Source organism: Aspergillus stella-maris, assembly GCF_047715825.1.
Source record: "Aspergillus stella-maris strain CBS 113639 unplaced genomic scaffold BDV14scaffold_5, whole genome shotgun sequence".
NCBI classification, from domain to species: Eukaryota; Fungi; Ascomycota; class Eurotiomycetes; order Eurotiales; family Aspergillaceae; genus Aspergillus; species Aspergillus stella-maris.
Genome location: NW_027396799.1, coordinates 335832 through 353477, shown reverse-complemented (window position 1 = coordinate 353477; position 17646 = coordinate 335832). Strand labels below are relative to the sequence as shown.

The following is a 17646-nucleotide window of genomic DNA, read 5'->3' as shown; positions in this document are numbered from 1 at the left end:
TGCAGGGGCCGGAGCGTCTCCGACCGTGGTGCATGTACAGCCACATCATAGTGACATAAGTGAAGAACTCCAAGCGGCTCGAGTCCACGTGGAAAAGGTACATTCCCCTGATAGGCTCATGATTCGCAAGGCAAGTCGTTCCAACTGTTAGGCGCAGAACGGGAAGGTACAGGAGAGTCGAGTCAGGGGAGGCTACTGGAACTTTGGTAGGCCCAGTTGACTAGAAGCCTTAGAAGCCGACTAGCAGTATAGCAGTTAGCCTTGGCGGCACCGTCCTGATTCTGAAACAGCCTTTTTAGGATCTCCGCCATGTGGCTCCTAGCTCGAGATGCTGATGGACTAGAAACTAGAGCTTTCCCCGGCATCGGAAGAGCCCTGGTCACTGCGCCGAGAATTCCCGCCTCCAGCCGGATTGTCACGATGAAATCCGAAGTCCGTAGAGATCACCTGAGTGGTTAAGGAGTTGACGAATTCCAGGAGGCTAAGGATTCCTTCAGTGGACTGCCAAACTTTGCAAGAGGTCCGCGGTCGTTCCTTCCCTACAGAGAAATCCCGACTCTGCATGCACTTTGTAGCTGCAGTACAACAGAGCCTCCTTTTGTCTTGATCACGAGAACCATCATCCATCCCGCTGGACGATCCTAATCAACCCTACTGAGACATACAATGTACTAATGACACTAAAGTGTCCTATACGGAGTATCGTACGGTAACCTCCTCCTGACTCTGGTGATTGTAGTCAATCTCTGCCGCGTGAGCCTGTGCTATTGATTTAATTCTAGCCCTTGACTTGAACCTCTCTACCAGTTAGTAGATTATCAACTCATCGGAAAAATATTTCTTCTCCGTGCTACTAATCTCGCGATGTGACGCTCGCATCCTTTCCATCGGGTCCGGTTCGGTGCCCCACCTTCATTTCATCCTTGCTGCACTTTTCATTCCGCACTTTAGCCTCAACGAGTCAATTGGAATACCATGTTTGTTCAACGGAATTGCTGAATCGGCCGGTATCATGTTTACTCACTTCTCATCCCGGTCAAACTTCGGTTCCCACCGCACAGCCTTGGGAACCGCCTGGGCAGAGGCAACCACGGTACAGCGCGAAGTTGTGGGTAAAGGCAAGGAGCGGAACGGCTTCCGCTCGATCTCCAACATCACTCATCCACCAATGCACGGAGCGGTCACTGCAAAAGTCCACGATCTGCAGGCAGTGACAGTCCGGCCAGCTCTCCGACCGGTCCCGCATCATCCACTGAATGACTAACTCCGTCTTTTGTAGAACGGGATTCTGGGTTGTGTTGCCAGCCAAGCTTTGTGACTGCTGAAAGGGGCCAACTCCGTTGATGCCGTGGATTCTTGCACTGCACGGGGTTCTGCTCTTCTCCGTCTTGACTCCCGTTCTTCTTCAGCACCATGCACACGCAAGCTACGCTACAGAATGCAGAATCCAGTACGCTGGAGGCTGGAGACTGGAGTTAGGCCTCCCCTCCGACACTCACGATGGCCCGCTACTTTGGTTCCTCAGCATTCTATTCCAGTGTTTAATTGCCAACCGATCTATGTGCTGACGCCAGAAAAGATCCGATCGCTGATGGCACCTGTCAATACCACGAGGCATCGATGGGCGTTTCACAAAGCGAGCGAGCAGAGATGAACTTCTGAAAGCAGTAGTCGCAAACGAGCAGTGCTACTGGCCACCGTCGTCTGGCGTATTATTTTCTTTTTTCGTCAATACGTGGCACCCGCTGCATCAATCATCCCTGAAGCAGGGAAAAGGAGAATTCAGGAGGCTATCTCGCTTCTCCAAACAACAATCCAGAACAATCTAGGCTAATTAGCGCGGTTTCGCACACCGTGTGTTTTGGTGAGTAACGCACTGGCGCCCATACAAATGAACGGTCAGCGCTGCTGCGGTAAGGCGTCCCATGCGCAATTCGCTGTCGCTGCGTTCTAAATAGCGATTTTCCCTGCTATTGGTTGCTGACTCGCCAAGCTTATCACCATCCCTGTATGCGCAATGGCCCTGCTCGCGAGTCATTATTATTCTGTTAGGCCTCAAGGTTCCAAGAGCCTGGATGATGAGATCGCTGCGGACCGTCGAGACCGCGGACAAACAGCAAGATCTGCCTCAATCCTGCCATTTCTGTCCATGTTGGTTTGGGATTGAAAACTCGGCGGAAGGTGCGTTGGAATGGTATCACTTGGCTACGGATTAATAATGGTCAGAATGGCGAACCCTCAGCGGTATCTGGCGACCCGCTCATTGACAAGGTATAGAGACCACTACATTCTCCTGATACTATAGCTACGCTGCTGTCGAGTATCAGGTAGACTCGGTCTCGTAGGGCTGAAGCGCATGAAGGCTTGCAGGTTTGCAGCAGTCCGGAGGATTGCTATACCGCCTTCTCCTATTTCGTGCGTCTAAGCCTCACTCGATATTAATTCTCTCTACAGGGATTCCTTCCTCCCCCCTTTCCGTCATCCTGCGTTGCTTTCGTACGTCTGCAGTCTGCACCTTGATCTTAGTCGTTTGATAACCGTCTCGTGTCTATAGCTAACTCGCTGGCTGTATTGCGTGAGTCTGACCGCGAGGACCCTTAGTCGCCAAGGAGAACAGGGCAACTCGAGTGGCAGACACTACCAGCCCTATATTCCTCGGCATGAGCATATGCACCTGTAATGGCTGCACAGCGACCAATCGCATCTTCATGGACGGACCGCTCCTAAAGGCTAAAACGAGACCGCACAGGTGATGTGGACGCGACCTGGCCAAACCGTTACATTTCTGCAAGACCTCAACAGCTGAGCCGCTAGAGCCACTGCAGTCTTTATTCGCTCTTTTTCCTTCATGGCAAGCCACAATTCTACCACATTCTCCAATACCAGTATAGCCGTCGGAAACCCCGGACGCCTAGTACGCATTACTACTCACCAAAATGGACTTTTTTACGACAGGGCTGAGTCTGACGGGTTCCACCTCGTCTTACTCCTCAGTCTCCAGACTCCAGGCTCCAGCTAGCGTGAAGCACAAGCCACCAACGGACCGAAGTTCGTATCAGCAGACTGCAGCATGGTTCCAACGTTTCCCGTCCTGTCTCGCTCTTCCATCCAGATTCCAGACCTTCCACGGACAATGTCCGGCCCTGCACTATCGTGGCGCTGTACAAGTGACAGACCAACGGACTTGCAGACCGCCAGACGAACCTCCTTATCAGACTAATGCAGCTGAACTAGCACTCAATCCGAGCAACTGCCGTCCTCCGTGGATGAAACGGTTACAGAGTACGAAGTAAGTATGACGGATTGCAAACCTTACCCGGAAACAGAAAACAAGACCCCATCCCTGCATTCTCATTAGCCCAGCAGCGCAGCGCCTCATTACAAGCCGCATCCAATGGCTTCCGTTATCCACGATATTGGATTCAGTCGACCACTCCCCGTGCTGAGATTTCAGTAATCTACTGCGCTGGTGCAGTGCTAGTAACGCTGGTGCCAAACCGCCGGAGCCGATCCTTTAGGCCACCCAACAATTGCCTTGTCTGGTTGGCTGTGCACGTTGAGGCTAATGCGTGATAGATGGTGCATGCTGCATATTTGGAATTAGATATCGAGCGAGGCCAGGGTCTGCGGATGCTCATCGGTTTCGGAGTATTTGCATGCCATGCCATGCCATACTAGGCCTACCAACAATCCAAGCCCCCTTTTCTTGAGATTGGGGCCGAAAGGGATGCTCTTTTGCAGGAACTTAGGGAGATTGCGTGTTCTTTCTCTTGTCCTGCAAAATATGTCTGATCGATTGCGCGTGCAGTTGATCGGTTGGTTGGGATATAGCCCGTGGCCACCTCCAGGACTCTTTACCCAGAAGGGTTATGGTACCATGTTGGCAGTGCTATCCGGTGCTGACAGTGGGCCTGAATCTATGTTTATTCTGGCAGATGGAGTGTAGATACTTCTTCGTAGATCAGGAGAAGCAGTAGGTCGTAGAATGTAGGCAGATAACCCAGTTATACCGTGCTCTCTCTCAAATGCATCAACCAAGTCAACCAATAGCTACAGCTCTTACTAGTCGCATCAAAGCATTGAGTAAACACGTATGAAACAGCCACAGACGACTCCTCATTCTTTCCGTCTCCCCGACCACGGCCGCGCCCGCCCTCATACTAGATATCAAAGTATACGCAGTGGAGTCGTGAATATATATTTGCAAACATTGAAGACAAGATGCCTTGTCACCAGCAACTAAGCCAGCCTACACCAATCCAACCGAAGAAGCAGAATCAATCGCTAACCAGAATACTAAGATCCTCCTAGTTACCGCACCACTCTGCTGCCGCTGCATGCCTCCACTACGTATCGATCTACCCACCGCGCCCCAGACATGACACCGTAAAAGTCGAGAACCGAAGACACGATCCGACGACAATCAGATCATCCAACGCAAGCGCAAGCTCTTCCTCCTCACCTAAGAGCACACCCCAACGTACACGATGCAAGATGATCCAAACGGACGACCGACCGACAGATCTCATCTCCGCCCTTCCAATGCTAGAGTATGCTTCTTGCGAGGAACTCAAGGGAGGACTCGTTAGCTTGCGCAGCTTAGGTCTTGAGAGTCTTAGAGGCGAATCATGTCAAAAGGGCCTGGATATAAAGGTAGGTATATGTACGGATAGTGGCGTTCAATGACTTCCATGAAGGCGTTACTTCTGTCAAGACTAGTTGGTTCCGGTATATGTGCAGGAGGTCCAGTCCTGTGGACCCAACGCCTAGAGGAGGCTCATTTATTGAGGTCCGAAGTTCGAAGTTCTTGACATAATGATAATGATAATGACAATGACAATGGAGGTCTCGGTCATGCCCGCCCTGGTGGCTCGACTCGTGCCTTCTTTGGTCTGCTCTGATGATTTAACCATCATTTGATATATGCCGTAGTGTGTTGAATGTCTATTTGAATATCCGAGATTGAATAAAAATGGAACGTACTCCTGAAGACTCCACTTGGGGGACCGTCTGCTTTTGCAAAACCGCGCGATCAGGGAAGGGAAAATTCCAGAGATAAAATAGGTAGGTAAGGTAGATACCGTAGGTAGGTGCCGTTTTTCTAAGAGAGAGAGTAAACGCATTTCAGTCATACACAAACAACACCTCACCAAGAAACCAAAACCAACAGATTCAGCCAGTGGCAGGACCATTTAGCAATAACCAAGCACAAGCGCGCCTCTTTCACCAAGCCATAGACCATCATCCAAAGATATACACAACCACTTGTTCCATCCACCGCTCCACCATCGTAACTCCCGTCGCAACAGTCCCCGCGATTCCCGCAGCCCATGTCCCCAACGTCCCGAGCATTTCCCAACTCGTCAGCGTAGCGAAGATTCCTCCCGCTGGAACGTACCCACCATACATGACAGACTGGAAACAAGCTGCGTTAGAGCCTGTGAGACGTATGAATTGCGTTGGATTTTGTGTACAGGCTTGGGGCTAGAGGAGGGGAGAGTCGTATCTACCCTTGACGATCCCCAGAGATCCAAACCCCTAACTCTGTATCCATAGATAAACTGCTAGAAAGATGACCAGCCAGACAAGAGCTGTCCTAAGGCTTTCTGTTCATGCGTTGATGTTAGCCGGAGATTCATCGTTGTACTCACCTCCCGTAGAGAAGACTGTGTATCCTTACGTACCTTTATGCCGTCCAGCCCACTTCAACCCACCTCTCAACCGACCCTCTGCGGCAATCCACTCGGTAATATCCCCTGCATTTGTATCCGAATCTAAGTCCGAACCCTTATAATAATCCCAAAGCCACTTCCAGAAATCACTTAGCCAGCTTGGGATTTTAGAAGAGATTGTAATCCAGCATGTCGAGAGATAATTAAGGAGCATATTGAAGTTTCTCCAGATCCAGTCCGAGAGGTTATCTCGTTCATGCTTTGTGTTGCGTGAGGGGATTGGGGGGAGGGTGGGTGCGTCGCTGGTAAAGGGGGAGGGCTCATCGCTTGGCCAGTTCGGGATATAAGACGAAATAGATATCCAGCACTTGAGAAGGAATTTTAGGAAAATGTTCAAATTTCCCCAAAGCCAGTCTGAGAGGGTGTCCCATTCTCTGTTATTCTTGGACGACGGGATGGGAGGGAGCATGGGTGTGTTGTCTTTGAAGAGGAAGAGGGAGGTTTCGAGGGCCTCTGACGCGGAGAGGACGAGGTTGGGGAGTTGAGGATTGAAATTGAAGAAGTCCATGGTCGATGATGTTGGATGCTCCTGGTTCCGTGGTTAAGAAAGTGTGTTGTGTTGTGTTGTGTTGTGTTGAGGTTCGGTTGTGGAGAGGAGATGGATGGTGGACGGTGCATGCGGAGGAGAAATGGGTGCATTTTTTAAAATCAACAGAAGACGGCAGCTGCTAAGACAGAGACCAGACGCACAGAAACTAGGTGTCTACCAAAAATGACCAAGAACTTGCTCAGCAGAATATGAACACCAAGTACATGTCTCCACCAGAGCAGTTAAAGAGACGACAGAGGATTCCAATTTCATTAACGAGCGTAGTACTGCACATGAGGACTAATAACAAAATAAGATTCCTTAACTTTTAGACATACATCAAAAATCCATACCTTGTTTCATTATGAAGATACCTCGTCGAAACTAACGCTCACCCGCCAGCAGAGGTGACACCGGTATCATTGCAAGCATGACGATGGCGAAGGTAAGGCAACGAAACTACGTCGCCTTTGTCGCCGTACTCGAGCCCCAACCCAAGACCATCGATAACAACACACAAGCTTGGAATATGACCATGTCCACCAAGATACAGAACAGCTTGCAGGGCAGACTAGCTTTACGCCGATCATCATCCCACCAAATCTTGATCCAGATGAGCATGAAAGGCGGTAACAAGTAAGTCAAAGCTGCCGGTAGGGAGGACATCTTGATATTAATGCCCGAGGAAGCCACAATAAAAGCCATTGAATCACTTGCCATAATCGCTGCCGGGAGTACATATAGGCCGAGGAAGGCCATGGCGGCTAGGGCGGTGTTCAGTGCAGACTTGTCGATCGAGATATGACGGTACGGGTAGGTTTGGGTGGTGAGGACTGCCCTGAAGGATACTGTGTCATAGGCAGTAAATTTGTAAGCTTCCTTCTTGCACTTGTACTTCAGAGAGAGTTATTCTTGGGCGGGGGAGAAAGGCGGGTGTACCTGATACGATCAAAAGGCTGAGGATACACATCGCACGTGCATTGAGGCACCACGCCTTTGCCTGGTAAGAGATAGCTTCATCTGTACGCGGAAGGAAATGTCAGTGGCTAGGAGTCAAGTGAAGAAAAGAAGAGTGATCTGGGAAAGATACCCTTACTCAGCTGTTGCAGGCCATCCATCCATAGCGATCTGGAATAGCGTGCGAGAAGAGGAGTCTTGGTGAAAACTCGGTCAATGGCTAATTCAAGCATTTCTGAACTAACAGGCTTGAGAGTGAAGGTTTGGTTCATTGTTGCAGACTCGTATTGGACATGTTGAAGAAAATTTCGAGGCCTCGACGGGGGAGGGTGGTCTTATGTGACAGCTGGTAGACGGAGCTCTGTTCGCTGTTTGCGAGAGATTCCAAATGCAAAAAGCAAGCATGGCGCCTAAGTCTGTTTGTGGTACCTTGAGCAGTAGGACTGCCGGGATTAAAAGACATCGGATGCATGAAAAAACAAGGGATAGTTGATAAATCAACAGAGAGGTGAAAGAAGGTACTTTGTAGAGTGTAGAGTGGTTAGTGGTCGATCAGCCCCGCCGCATCCCCGCATGGCGTCTTTCTCCGATCCTCGACCCAGCATTGTCTCCCTTCTTCTCCAACTCTCCTCTGTCACTCACTCTACCATAATAATAATAATGCAACTCGGTCTCACCGAGAGCCTTCCAGCTCTCGTAGCGAAGCGCTTCAAGGCCGCCAAGGACGCCGGCCATTTGACCTTTTCCCAAACCCATCTTGAGATCCTGCGCCCCGGTGGCGTCCCCGTGAGTGCTCGTCGTCTGTTCCTTGTCAACCCAAGATGCGATGACTAACTTTGCTGCTAGTATCAACTCAGATACTGCCCTGCCCTCGCAAACAAACCAACAGGAAAGCCCAAAGCCGACGACAAAAGTACAAAGAAACGATTCGATCCCTTCGAAAACCCGTCACCGGACCTTCTCATCGCACACTTTCCGAAAGAAAGCCCGACACATTTCCTCGTTCTGAACAAATTCCCCGTCATTCCAGATCACTTTATTCTCGCGACAACCGCTTGGAAGGAACAAACAGATATACTTGAGAAGGAGGATCTCGCGGCTGCGTACGCTTGCGTCAAGGCATGGGGCGGTGACGGCACAGTGTCGAAGAGGCTATTCGCCTTCTTCAACTCCGGTTACGAAAGCGGGGCGAGCCAACCGCACCGGCATCTACAGTTTCTTCCTGTAGAGGCCATGTCGCAAGACGACGAGTCTGGTTCCTGGAAACCCCTCATCGACGCGGTCCCATCACAGCCGGCTGACTCGGAGTCGGAGTTCCGACGCATAGACACAATCCCGCTCGCGAACTTCGCCCTACCGCTACCTTCTGATGCATCTGCTGAGCGGCTTCACGAAATATATCTGTCGTTATATAAGGCGGCTGGAGTAGCTGCAGGAGCCCCCCAGGACCAGGTGCGCTCAAGTTCAGGACCAGCGGCGTTCAGTTACAACCTAGCAATGACCGAATCAACGATGATGATCTGCCCAAGGAAGAGCGTGAGTGCTGTCGTCTCAGTTGATGATGCGGCGCGTGAGGATGTCGCCGAAGCTGGGGTTGTTGAACTCAACGGAACCCTTCTCGCTGGCACGATGATGGTCAAGGCTGAAGCGGAGTGGAACGAGTTGCGAAGGAATTCTGATGGCTTGACAAAGGTGCTTGCTTCAATTGGGTTCCCGCATCCGGATATTCGCGAGGTCTCGCGGCTGTAAATATTATAGACCCCAGTTGATCATTTAGCGCAGTAGTCGTATTTGGTTATATTCGAAATGGCCCGAGAAGGTTGGGGTTTGGTAGCGCTTTCCACTTGTACATACTTCATCACGTGCGTTGCGCTGAAACAATTCATCGAACCCGCTCCCAACTTCTCCTTCACCACTTCAAACCCGCTGCGTCAAGATTACAATCACGAGGGAAACACCTCTCCAGAGAGAAGAGCACACACTATTTGAACCATTGACATTGGAATAGCATCTTTGGCGTTGAAAATCTTTGCCATCTACTGCCATTAGTAGGTATGTTACTCATTAGACATTCATATTATCACTAACACGTGTTCTACATAGGTACATCTATAGCATTACATTCGTATTGAGTCTTCCAGGCGCGGACCTCCTCTCAAAGAGTGCCTGTGTCAAAGTCGCATCCGACCCTGCACTTCGCACCACTTCTTTTTGCAGGTGGAATTGCCGAAATGGTACGAGCCTCCTTGCGCCCAGATGTAACGGGCGACCTTCTTCCAAGGTACTCTGGATTCTGAATCTGGGCGTCTCGAACGGTATAGGGTAAAGCAATCGCCGTATCTGGCAGTATCCGAGTATATGCTGACAGCTTCGCGTAAAAGTCTGATCTTCTTAGGGTCAGCGATGGTCAAAGCTCGATGCCATTACTACCAGAAACTTACATCATTCTCGTGCCACTGTGGTCTTCGCACCCGCTGCTCTTTTGATTTCGTCAAAGTCCGATATCTGCCGCGAAGAGTTGACTCGGCCTCTTTGAAACCGCCAATCCTCTTGATGTCCTTGTATGACAGTCCGCGGCGTTTATAGTCCAGGAGAAGGGCATTCTTGGCGTCGACTGTCCAAGATGAAACGCAGCTGGTATGACCTGATCGGGACGGCATATTTCTAGGGATATTGAAGCATGAGTCTGTCGAGTCATCGCGCTGAAACTCATCTTGGGATCCGACCTCATCGTTCAGGTATTGGGTCTGGTTGTACTCTGGACTCGTTGAATTGTCACCGTTCAGGTACAAAGTGGAGCTAGTCAACCCAGAAAGATCAAGCAGCGACGGCGGTTGGACATATGTTTCAGTACTGGACCCCATGTAAAGTAAGCCATCGATGTCCGTGGCTGTCACGGGAAACTGGCTGATTTGATTTTGTTGCTGACTGACGCCAGTCCAAATTGGTGCATTGTTCCAAGAGAGGTCGTCTTCGCTTTGATTGGCAGTGGGTTGCTGTACCTCAAAGGATATTTGAGAACTGATGGGAGGCCAAGAGTGGACTGTGCTGGTGTTGTACGTATTGCTAGGCGCCATGACTGTATAAGTATCCGTCGTGCTGGTGATGGAAGCTGTCCCGGTGGGCTGGCTTGGAAGAAGGCCTGGATAAAGCAGATTGTCATTCGTCCACTCTGGTTCCTGCGCAGTACACACATTGGTCTCAGATGTGCGATCTGGAAGGGAATTGTCCATTTGCCCCAACGCTGATGATGCCTCCGGTACTTTTTCGGATGTGAAATAGCTGGTCACGGACTGCGGAGTGTGTCTCGGAACAGGATGAAACAAGTGAGGAGATGGAGCATCGGCATTGCTGAAGCTGATTTCGTCGACTGCGGGCTGACTTGCCGGGCTGAGATTCTCGATTTCGAGGGGTATCCAGCATTGCGAGTTCTGTGACGTCGATCGACTGTCAAATGTGTTGGATATATCGCTTTCCGTTGGTTCGCCTAATGGGAAGCTCATAGGCCAAGAGTTATACTGTACTGCATTGGTCTGAGATTCCCGCACCAGGAAGTCGCCGTTCGGTATCATATTGGGAGTCATTGACGACAGTCTGTCTACCGTCATGTTGTTACGCATCTGGAACTGCTCAGACCCCGCGGTTGTCTCTGGGCTGGGGATATGCATTGTTCGAGGATCGAAATTGAGTGCGGGAAGACCATGTCCGAAGGTATCCATTGGAACGTCAAAGTATGAAGAAGAAGCGAGCGGATATTTGCGGTCGAAAGCCATGTTTTTGCTCAAGCTCTGGGGTCCAGCGAAGAGGCGGGGCATTGCTTTAATGTGAAGCAAGTGGCCTATGCTATCAACTTCACCGCTCCTGTCGCCCATGGCTGGTGTTGAAAGTGAATGAGGCATATGCATCCGCTTGATACTAGACTATGCACCTCGTCCAGTGTATAAGGGCACCTGCAGGACTAAGGGTCTCAGTCAGCACGGCAATATCTGAATGGAGGGGTCTCAGATGCAGCTTTTGACTTACCGTCAGATGTGGCCAGCCAACCACTCACCAAACTGCACAACCAGCGGGGCCTTCTTGTATTGGGTGGTTTTCTCAAGCGACGATTCGTCCTGTTACTGGAAGCAGACCGGAAACGAATGAGGATGGAACTCAAATCGGGAAGACCGGGCGGGAGAAGGTATAGGTCACTGGCATAAGACCTCTGACGTCTGCAAATCGGGTAGGCGACCTTGTTTTTGGTATGGCTGGAGACTAACGTGCGGTAGATACTATGTCTCAGTGCTCGACGTCTTAGGTAAGGTGGTTTGAGAAGCAGATCCAACGCTAATCCGAACGATGGGGAAATATTTTGTTTTAAAATGTTTTACTCTCGAGAGGGCAATGAATAATATGTGGATGACAGCAGCATTTGAAACGAAATCATCGAAGAGAGGTTCAGGATGGCGACAAGATGCCCATCGTCATTTTCTCTCTGACATCAGACACCGTGAGGTCTTCCTTTAATATGGTTTCAGAGTACACATCCCTGGAAACTACTAGCTCCTTTTATCATAACTTGCACGATATGTACTAACGGAAAGGGGGCTCCAGATTCGCAGTGCAACAGATACATGGCTATGGGAGCTAAACCTTGGTCTCTGACTTTTGTCCACTGACATGCCGACATTCGACATGGGTATTGCCTGAATGGCGATCATCCCCAGAGAGAAAAGGGGGCTCTAAGCATAACTCTATTAGTTCTCCACGGTCTTTCGCCGACGATCAAGTGATAAGTCTCAAATTACTGTTGAGCGGAAGCCGTCTAGTTCCAATGTGGCTCGATCGGTGGCGCACGTTGCGGAAGAGTGGCCACTCTGATTAAGACTAAAAACATTGAATGCAGATCAATAACAGGTTGAGATTCAGGGATTCCAGCAGGAAATGGTAGCTTGGATGGGGCGTCAGAGACTTGTGTTGCACGGCTAAGCCCGCTCGGCGGTTGGCCACATAGGGCTTTTTTGTTCGCGCTTCCGATTCAACAGCAGCAGTCAGAAAATGGCCCGAGAGGAAACGTTTACGCAAGGCGACACCGAGCCGTTGCAGACAGAGCCTAGCCCAGCTCAGGCCGCCAAGCCAGGCGATTTCTTTGTCTACATCGCCAGTTAAGCCTCCTGGCAATTTCCGTACTTTGAAACCACTCTATCACAGACTGAGCCTTACAATGTTCCGCGTACGCGTGGCGAACATCCTTGTCTGACTGGAGCCTCCTCTCAAGGCACGATCTACTTTGCCCGGCGCCATGCCCAAATGGATTTCTGACCCCTAGTATATTCCCATACTCCAACCAGGTCTACTCAAGTAGACATGACGTTCAAGAACACAATTCAGCCAAACTGATTCTACTGTCTTCGACTCACCTTCAAACAATAAGCTCAATAAGAGCTCCACAGTGTATGTACCCTTTCCAGAAGTCCGTGCAGTTTGACGGCTGCAAGTGATGGAGAACTGGCCTACATGTACAGGAGACAAATTCCACATCGATGGGTAGATACCTGCCAACCCGATGCAAAGATCGACCTATTACCGGCGTCGGGATCAGAGAAAACAAGAACTGTTGACTGCGAGTGAGTTGGTATTCTGAACAGGTGTGCAGAATGTGCAGGACGTACTTTCCCCGCAGCACCATATTCCTGGGAGGCCTGTGGCCCACTGCATACTTGCATACTCTCTGTGCAACCAAACGCACTGCTCTGAATCCGATCAACCTAGCCAGCCAGCCAACTTGGGTACAGCCAACAAATCCCCAATTCCAACTCCAGTCATAGACACAGTACATAGGTAAGTTTATGTACGTACGCGGGGATCATCAGTGCGTACCGAACGCCTGTGCTCTCGCGGTCCAGCTCGGTCCAGCTGAAGCCAGCCTGTCCGGTTCCGATCTCGATTTCGATTTCGATTTCTAATTTCAATTTTCTACTCTGCCATCCCCAACCCAGCAGGCCAATCCCGGTCAAGTCACACAGTGTGCGTGTCTTCTCCCACCAACCCTCCCAACCTCGAGTCCAGTCCAGCTGTGTGGACATTGGTTTGTTTGATTAGGGTTTAACCAGCTACCAGCATAACCCACAACCCAGTTTCTCCTTGCGTAGTGCGTACGCGCACCTGCGTTTCGATAGATCTCGTTGCGCCGGGTTGTCTGCTGTCTGTACCTCTAGACACATAGTGCTGCGCATTTTACTCCGTATACGATTTGACTTTCTCGGGTCCGATCTGCGTTCACTCCGTATGCTATTATTATCCACCGTTGGGAAATCAGAATACCCGTCCATCTGTCCAGCCGCGCCACTTTTTTTTCGCCTTCGCTGGTTTCTCCGTTTGACGCTTTGCTCGGTTTGCCGCGCGTTGGTAGCTGGGAGTCTAGAGGTGTCTTAGACTTTTGCGGGGGAAGTGCACGCGCCTCCGTGTTCCCCGTACTATGGGACTGGAAAGAGAAAACGGTTGAGTTTCATGTTTTGATTATTATTTCTTTATTGCTTATGCGTACATTCTGTCTTGTCTTTTCTTGTCTTGCATTGCTCCGCTGATCGCCCGCATCAATGGGGTTGGCCAAGACTTGTCTTCATCCGACGTATATGCACGAATATGCAAGCGCGCTCTTAGTCTCTAGTGACCTTTCAGATGTATCTACAAAGCTCAATCCCAATTACCAGGTCCACCATGCTTGTCGGCAATCCCGTCAGGCCCATTGGAAAGCGAGAAGTGACCCGTCGAGAAGGATCGATAACCATAAACGGTTTGCCTGCGCCACTCTGGGCCGACAACTGAAACTTGGGTCCAGTCAGAGCGCAGTCATAGCACAGCGCAAACTGTTGACTAAGGCGACAGAAAAAGATACATCCCGTTTACCTCGCTTTCCTGCGTCTCGTCGGATCCTTGCTGTCCTGGTGGTTGGCATAATGATCCAAAAGTCGGTCAACCAAGAGCACTGCATGGATGTGAGAAACAAAGGCTGCGGCTGAGATGAACGGTGGATGCTTACCTCCTAACAGCACAAACGTAAATGCGTATAGTATTGTAGGCGACCTCATAAAAGAATAGGCAAGCTCAAAATGCTGCGCAAATATAGTGAGACAGGCTAGGAAGACGCCCAAGATGATCCGAACCGCCACTCCGATTGCCATCGCCAGAGGTTTGTCGTGGCGTCGAGCAAGGAGGCTAAAGGCGGCAAAAAGAAACATTGCAAGCGATGCAACAATGAAAAAGTACACGTACACAAACCCCAGGAGCTCGACATAGAACCTCAGCAGCTGGGAACTGCTCATTGTGCTAACGTGCGCACTGCGTGGTGGTACAATCCTCATGCTTGCAAAGAGGGCCGAGGTTACGTTTCCCACCAGATCATTATACAGATTGCTGATGTATACGTAACCGATTGTTCCGTTGGCAGGGCATAGCTGGTGATTTGGAATCTCGTTCAAAATGCCATGGATTGCCATCTGTTCGCGAATCGCCCCACGGCTGTATTCAATCTCCATATCTTCTATTGTCTGTCGGAGCAGTCTAATGGCCGCTTGGGGTTCCGGCCGCGGTACTTCGCAGGCAAACAAAATTGTTTCCGTAAGGTACTGCAGCTTCAAAGTGATGTCCAGGGTCAACGCAAGAATCTGCGAACCTTCTAGGAGCAGAATGAGGACCACGTGGAACGGAAAGTGCAACTGGGCCCAGATTTGCTGGGCGAATGTACCCATAGTATGCCTTGGGGTGAGGTCGAAATATTCCTGCCAGATGAAGTACTAATGCACCGCCGTCAGAAAGCTCCAGTAAAGCAGGGATGGGCAACAAAGCCTTACGACATTGGTGGTAACGCCGAGGATGTGAACAAACGACCATTTGGTCCACCCGCCTGGCCGTACCGTTTTGTTGACAAGTCTCGTAACAGAGATGACGCCTTCGCCAATGATGATCAAAGTGAGAAGGCCCATGCGGACGTTTAGGTGAGTGTCCTGGAATCCGATCTCTGGAGTGATGCAGGAGGTGGCGATCACCATCCACATCTCAACCCAGAATATCACAAACCAAACAGTCCAAATGTAGGAAGGCGCCGAATCTTCTCCGAAGGCGAAATACATCTTTCTTTGTGTTAGCTGGGACTGTCCTTTTCCTGTTTTTGGACGATTGGCTTACTCCGAAGTGCACCGAACTGGAAAGAAGTAGCGTTGCTACTATGACGTACAATCCTTTGGCAGCCTTGCTCAATCGCTTTCGGATGAACATGATACTGACGATGTACTGCACGCACAGTAAGAGACGGCTTCCGCCGAGGAGAAGACTTAGAGATTGAAAGGCCCAGACGTTCTCATTCTGAACCCGCAGTGTAAATCTTGTGCCTGCAGAAGCGAATCCAACCATGGCTCCTAGTTGCATTGCCTTGCATATGCGTTCGAAAACCGAGTCGCGTGCGAAGCGGATATCATACATGGTCACTTGTAACCAGCTAAACCAGATCACTCCAAGGAAGCCGATGTAAGCACCCAGAGCTAGGACGGCCAATTAGATATAGCAGACAATTTGCGAGAGGCCGCGCACCTTCTACGTTGTTAATCTCATGCGTGGCCGTAAAGGTAGACAAGTTCGCAACGAAGAAGAGGTCAAAGAATAGCTCGATTGGAGTTGCGTCTGACTGGCGGTACAGGTGCGGAGAAGTGCCATCTTTCTCATCAATAGGTGATTCGATTAGACTTAAGCCCCTACGTGGCCTTCGCATAATGAGTTATTATTGTACAAAAGTGAGGAACCGCGCGACCAATGACTTACTCGGTGGGTGCGCCCGCATGCTCAGGCCAGATTCGCGACCAACGACCCAAGGAGAAGAAGGGCGTTCGGCTCATCGGACGGGGGCTCGTAGGAGTCCGGGCGACTTGGACTAACATAGATGAGAACTATGCACTCCAGAAGTGCTGAGGTGCTATGGTCCAAGGTCGAGTGATGGTGGTGATTTTGTGGGAGGAGTTGAGTAGCACCTTCTAGATTAGGAGCATTGGCAGCAGGCGCGCTCGAAGATGTTCATACACTAACATCACGCTGCAGCCGCTCAAGTCTCACTTTCCGAGTTCGTATTGGACACCGCCATGGACGATGTCCCAATGTTCTCTAGACCACGCGAGCTCTCGAAATCAGTGGTAGCGGGAGTATCGACTTCGGTTCCAGGAGTGACGCCCGCTTCCTGTTTGAGCTTTTCATAATGATCCCCGGTTTCTTTGATCAGAGCCTGAATCTCGACTTCTCGGGTAGAAATATCGGCCTTCTCCTTCCTCAATTCCTCCATGCGGTTGATCATCTGTGATCTCGACTTCTCCAGAACAGCAAGATTCATTCTCAGTCGGTCCAAGCATGTTGAAAGACGAGGAAGAGATGTCATCTTCGGTGGTGTCTTCGGTCGGTCTATGTCTTTGCCCCCATATCCCATCGCAGCCCTAGTCTGGGCGGCTTCATAAGCTGCTTTTTCCTCCAAGTCTGAATCCTCCTCATCCGATAGCGCCTCGGCATCTTCGATGAGCTCGCGCATTTGTTCACGCTGTTTCTTCTTCTGCTCACGTTCGGCGTTCCTGCCGAGAGATATGCGCCCATCCTCAACATAATCGTCGAACCCTTCCGCAAAATCTTCGTCGTCTCGCACGAGCCTCGTGTCCTTGAGGTCTTCTCTGTCATCTTTATCCACCATCTCCCAGTCATCCTCAGCATGTTCTTCAAGTGCGATATAATCCTGCTCCGTCAAACTCTGGCTATCTTGTTCCTTGGCCAGCCTTGCCCGCCGAGCCTTTTTCTCTCTTATTTCAGCCTCGGTGGGAATGGCCGACGGCGCAGTAACTTTCATGACTTCACCAAATTTCGCCGCTACATCCACTTCGTTCTTCATTTCCGTATCGCTTGTAGGCTTCGGGGTTGACGCCGTTTGGTTTCGGAGTTCGTTCAAGTACTCCGCATTGTAGCTCGGTCGATCTTGTTCAGGTCCGACTCTGAGCGGAAGCTGATTTCCTGATTCTGATGGAGTTTTAGATCTTTGAAAGGTGCTGTTTTCTAGCACGCGCCGGCCTAGGCCATGCTTCTTTGGTACGATAACTTCGCTTTCGTCATCGTCTCCATCTGTCATTGATGTTGCGCCGGGGCCATACGAAAGACGCGCTTTGGACTTTTGCTTCGATTTTGATCCGATGGGTCTCTTGACGACAGGGCCAGAATCTAGACATACGAGTTGGTTCTGGGTCTCTCAAATGGTGCCTCAAGGCGCTGTATCTGGACGGAAGGCTCACCTTGCTCCTCATCGTTGTCCTCGTCACCTCCGCCCACCTTGCGCGGCTTTCTTCGATTCGCGAATGCAGAGCTCATGTCTAGAATCTCCTTTCAGCTCAAAGTCCGCTAATAATTGAAGCTGATGCGGAGTATTGG

General features: G+C 50.5%; 6 protein-coding genes across 6 annotated transcripts; 1 reads left to right on the top strand and 5 right to left on the bottom strand.

The window, feature by feature from the left end:
* Window positions 1–5086: 5086 nt before the first annotated feature.
* On the bottom strand, window positions 5087–5338 carry BDV14DRAFT_165662 (uncharacterized protein). The gene has a single exon (XM_073767356.1). The coding sequence runs from the start codon at window positions 5330–5332 to the stop codon at window positions 5147–5149; it is 186 nt and encodes a 61-aa protein (XP_073632294.1). The 5' UTR covers window positions 5333–5338; the 3' UTR covers window positions 5087–5146.
* A 200-nt stretch (window positions 5339–5538) lies between these two features.
* On the bottom strand, window positions 5539–6240 carry BDV14DRAFT_196156 (uncharacterized protein; the record flags this gene model as incomplete). The annotated part of the gene is made up of 2 exons (XM_073772379.1): window positions 5539–5606; window positions 5685–6240. 2 exons carry the CDS (start codon window positions 6238–6240, stop codon window positions 5539–5541), a joined length of 624 nt encoding a protein of 207 aa, XP_073632293.1.
* A 373-nt stretch (window positions 6241–6613) lies between these two features.
* BDV14DRAFT_102954 (uncharacterized protein) lies at window positions 6614–7848 on the bottom strand. The gene is made up of 3 exons (XM_073765524.1): window positions 7352–7848; window positions 7201–7281; window positions 6614–7109 (listed from the first exon to the last, which is right to left on the bottom strand). The coding sequence occupies exons 1-3, from the start codon at window positions 7488–7490 to the stop codon at window positions 6721–6723; spliced, it is 609 nt and encodes a 202-aa protein (XP_073632292.1). The 5' UTR covers window positions 7491–7848; the 3' UTR covers window positions 6614–6720.
* Window positions 7849–7851: 3 nt separating this feature from the next.
* On the top strand, window positions 7852–9249 carry BDV14DRAFT_102944 (putative bis(5'-nucleosyl)-tetraphosphatase). Its single transcript, XM_073765523.1, has 2 exons — window positions 7852–8004; window positions 8065–9249. The coding sequence occupies exons 1-2, from the start codon at window positions 7879–7881 to the stop codon at window positions 8965–8967; spliced, it is 1029 nt and encodes a 342-aa protein (XP_073632291.1). The 5' UTR covers window positions 7852–7878; the 3' UTR covers window positions 8968–9249.
* On the bottom strand, window positions 9162–11033 carry BDV14DRAFT_196154 (uncharacterized protein; the record flags this gene model as incomplete). The annotated part of the gene is made up of 2 exons (XM_073772378.1): window positions 9162–9254; window positions 9660–11033. 2 exons carry the CDS (start codon window positions 11031–11033, stop codon window positions 9162–9164), a joined length of 1467 nt encoding a protein of 488 aa, XP_073632290.1.
* A 3069-nt stretch (window positions 11034–14102) lies between these two features.
* Window positions 14103–17586, bottom strand: BDV14DRAFT_196153 (uncharacterized protein; the record flags this gene model as incomplete). The annotated part of the gene is made up of 8 exons (XM_073772377.1): window positions 14103–14185; window positions 14240–14993; window positions 15051–15329; window positions 15385–15737; window positions 15787–15947; window positions 16015–16123; window positions 16303–17439; window positions 17511–17586. 8 exons carry the CDS (start codon window positions 17584–17586, stop codon window positions 14103–14105), a joined length of 2952 nt encoding a protein of 983 aa, XP_073632289.1.
* Window positions 17587–17646: the final 60 nt, after the last annotated feature.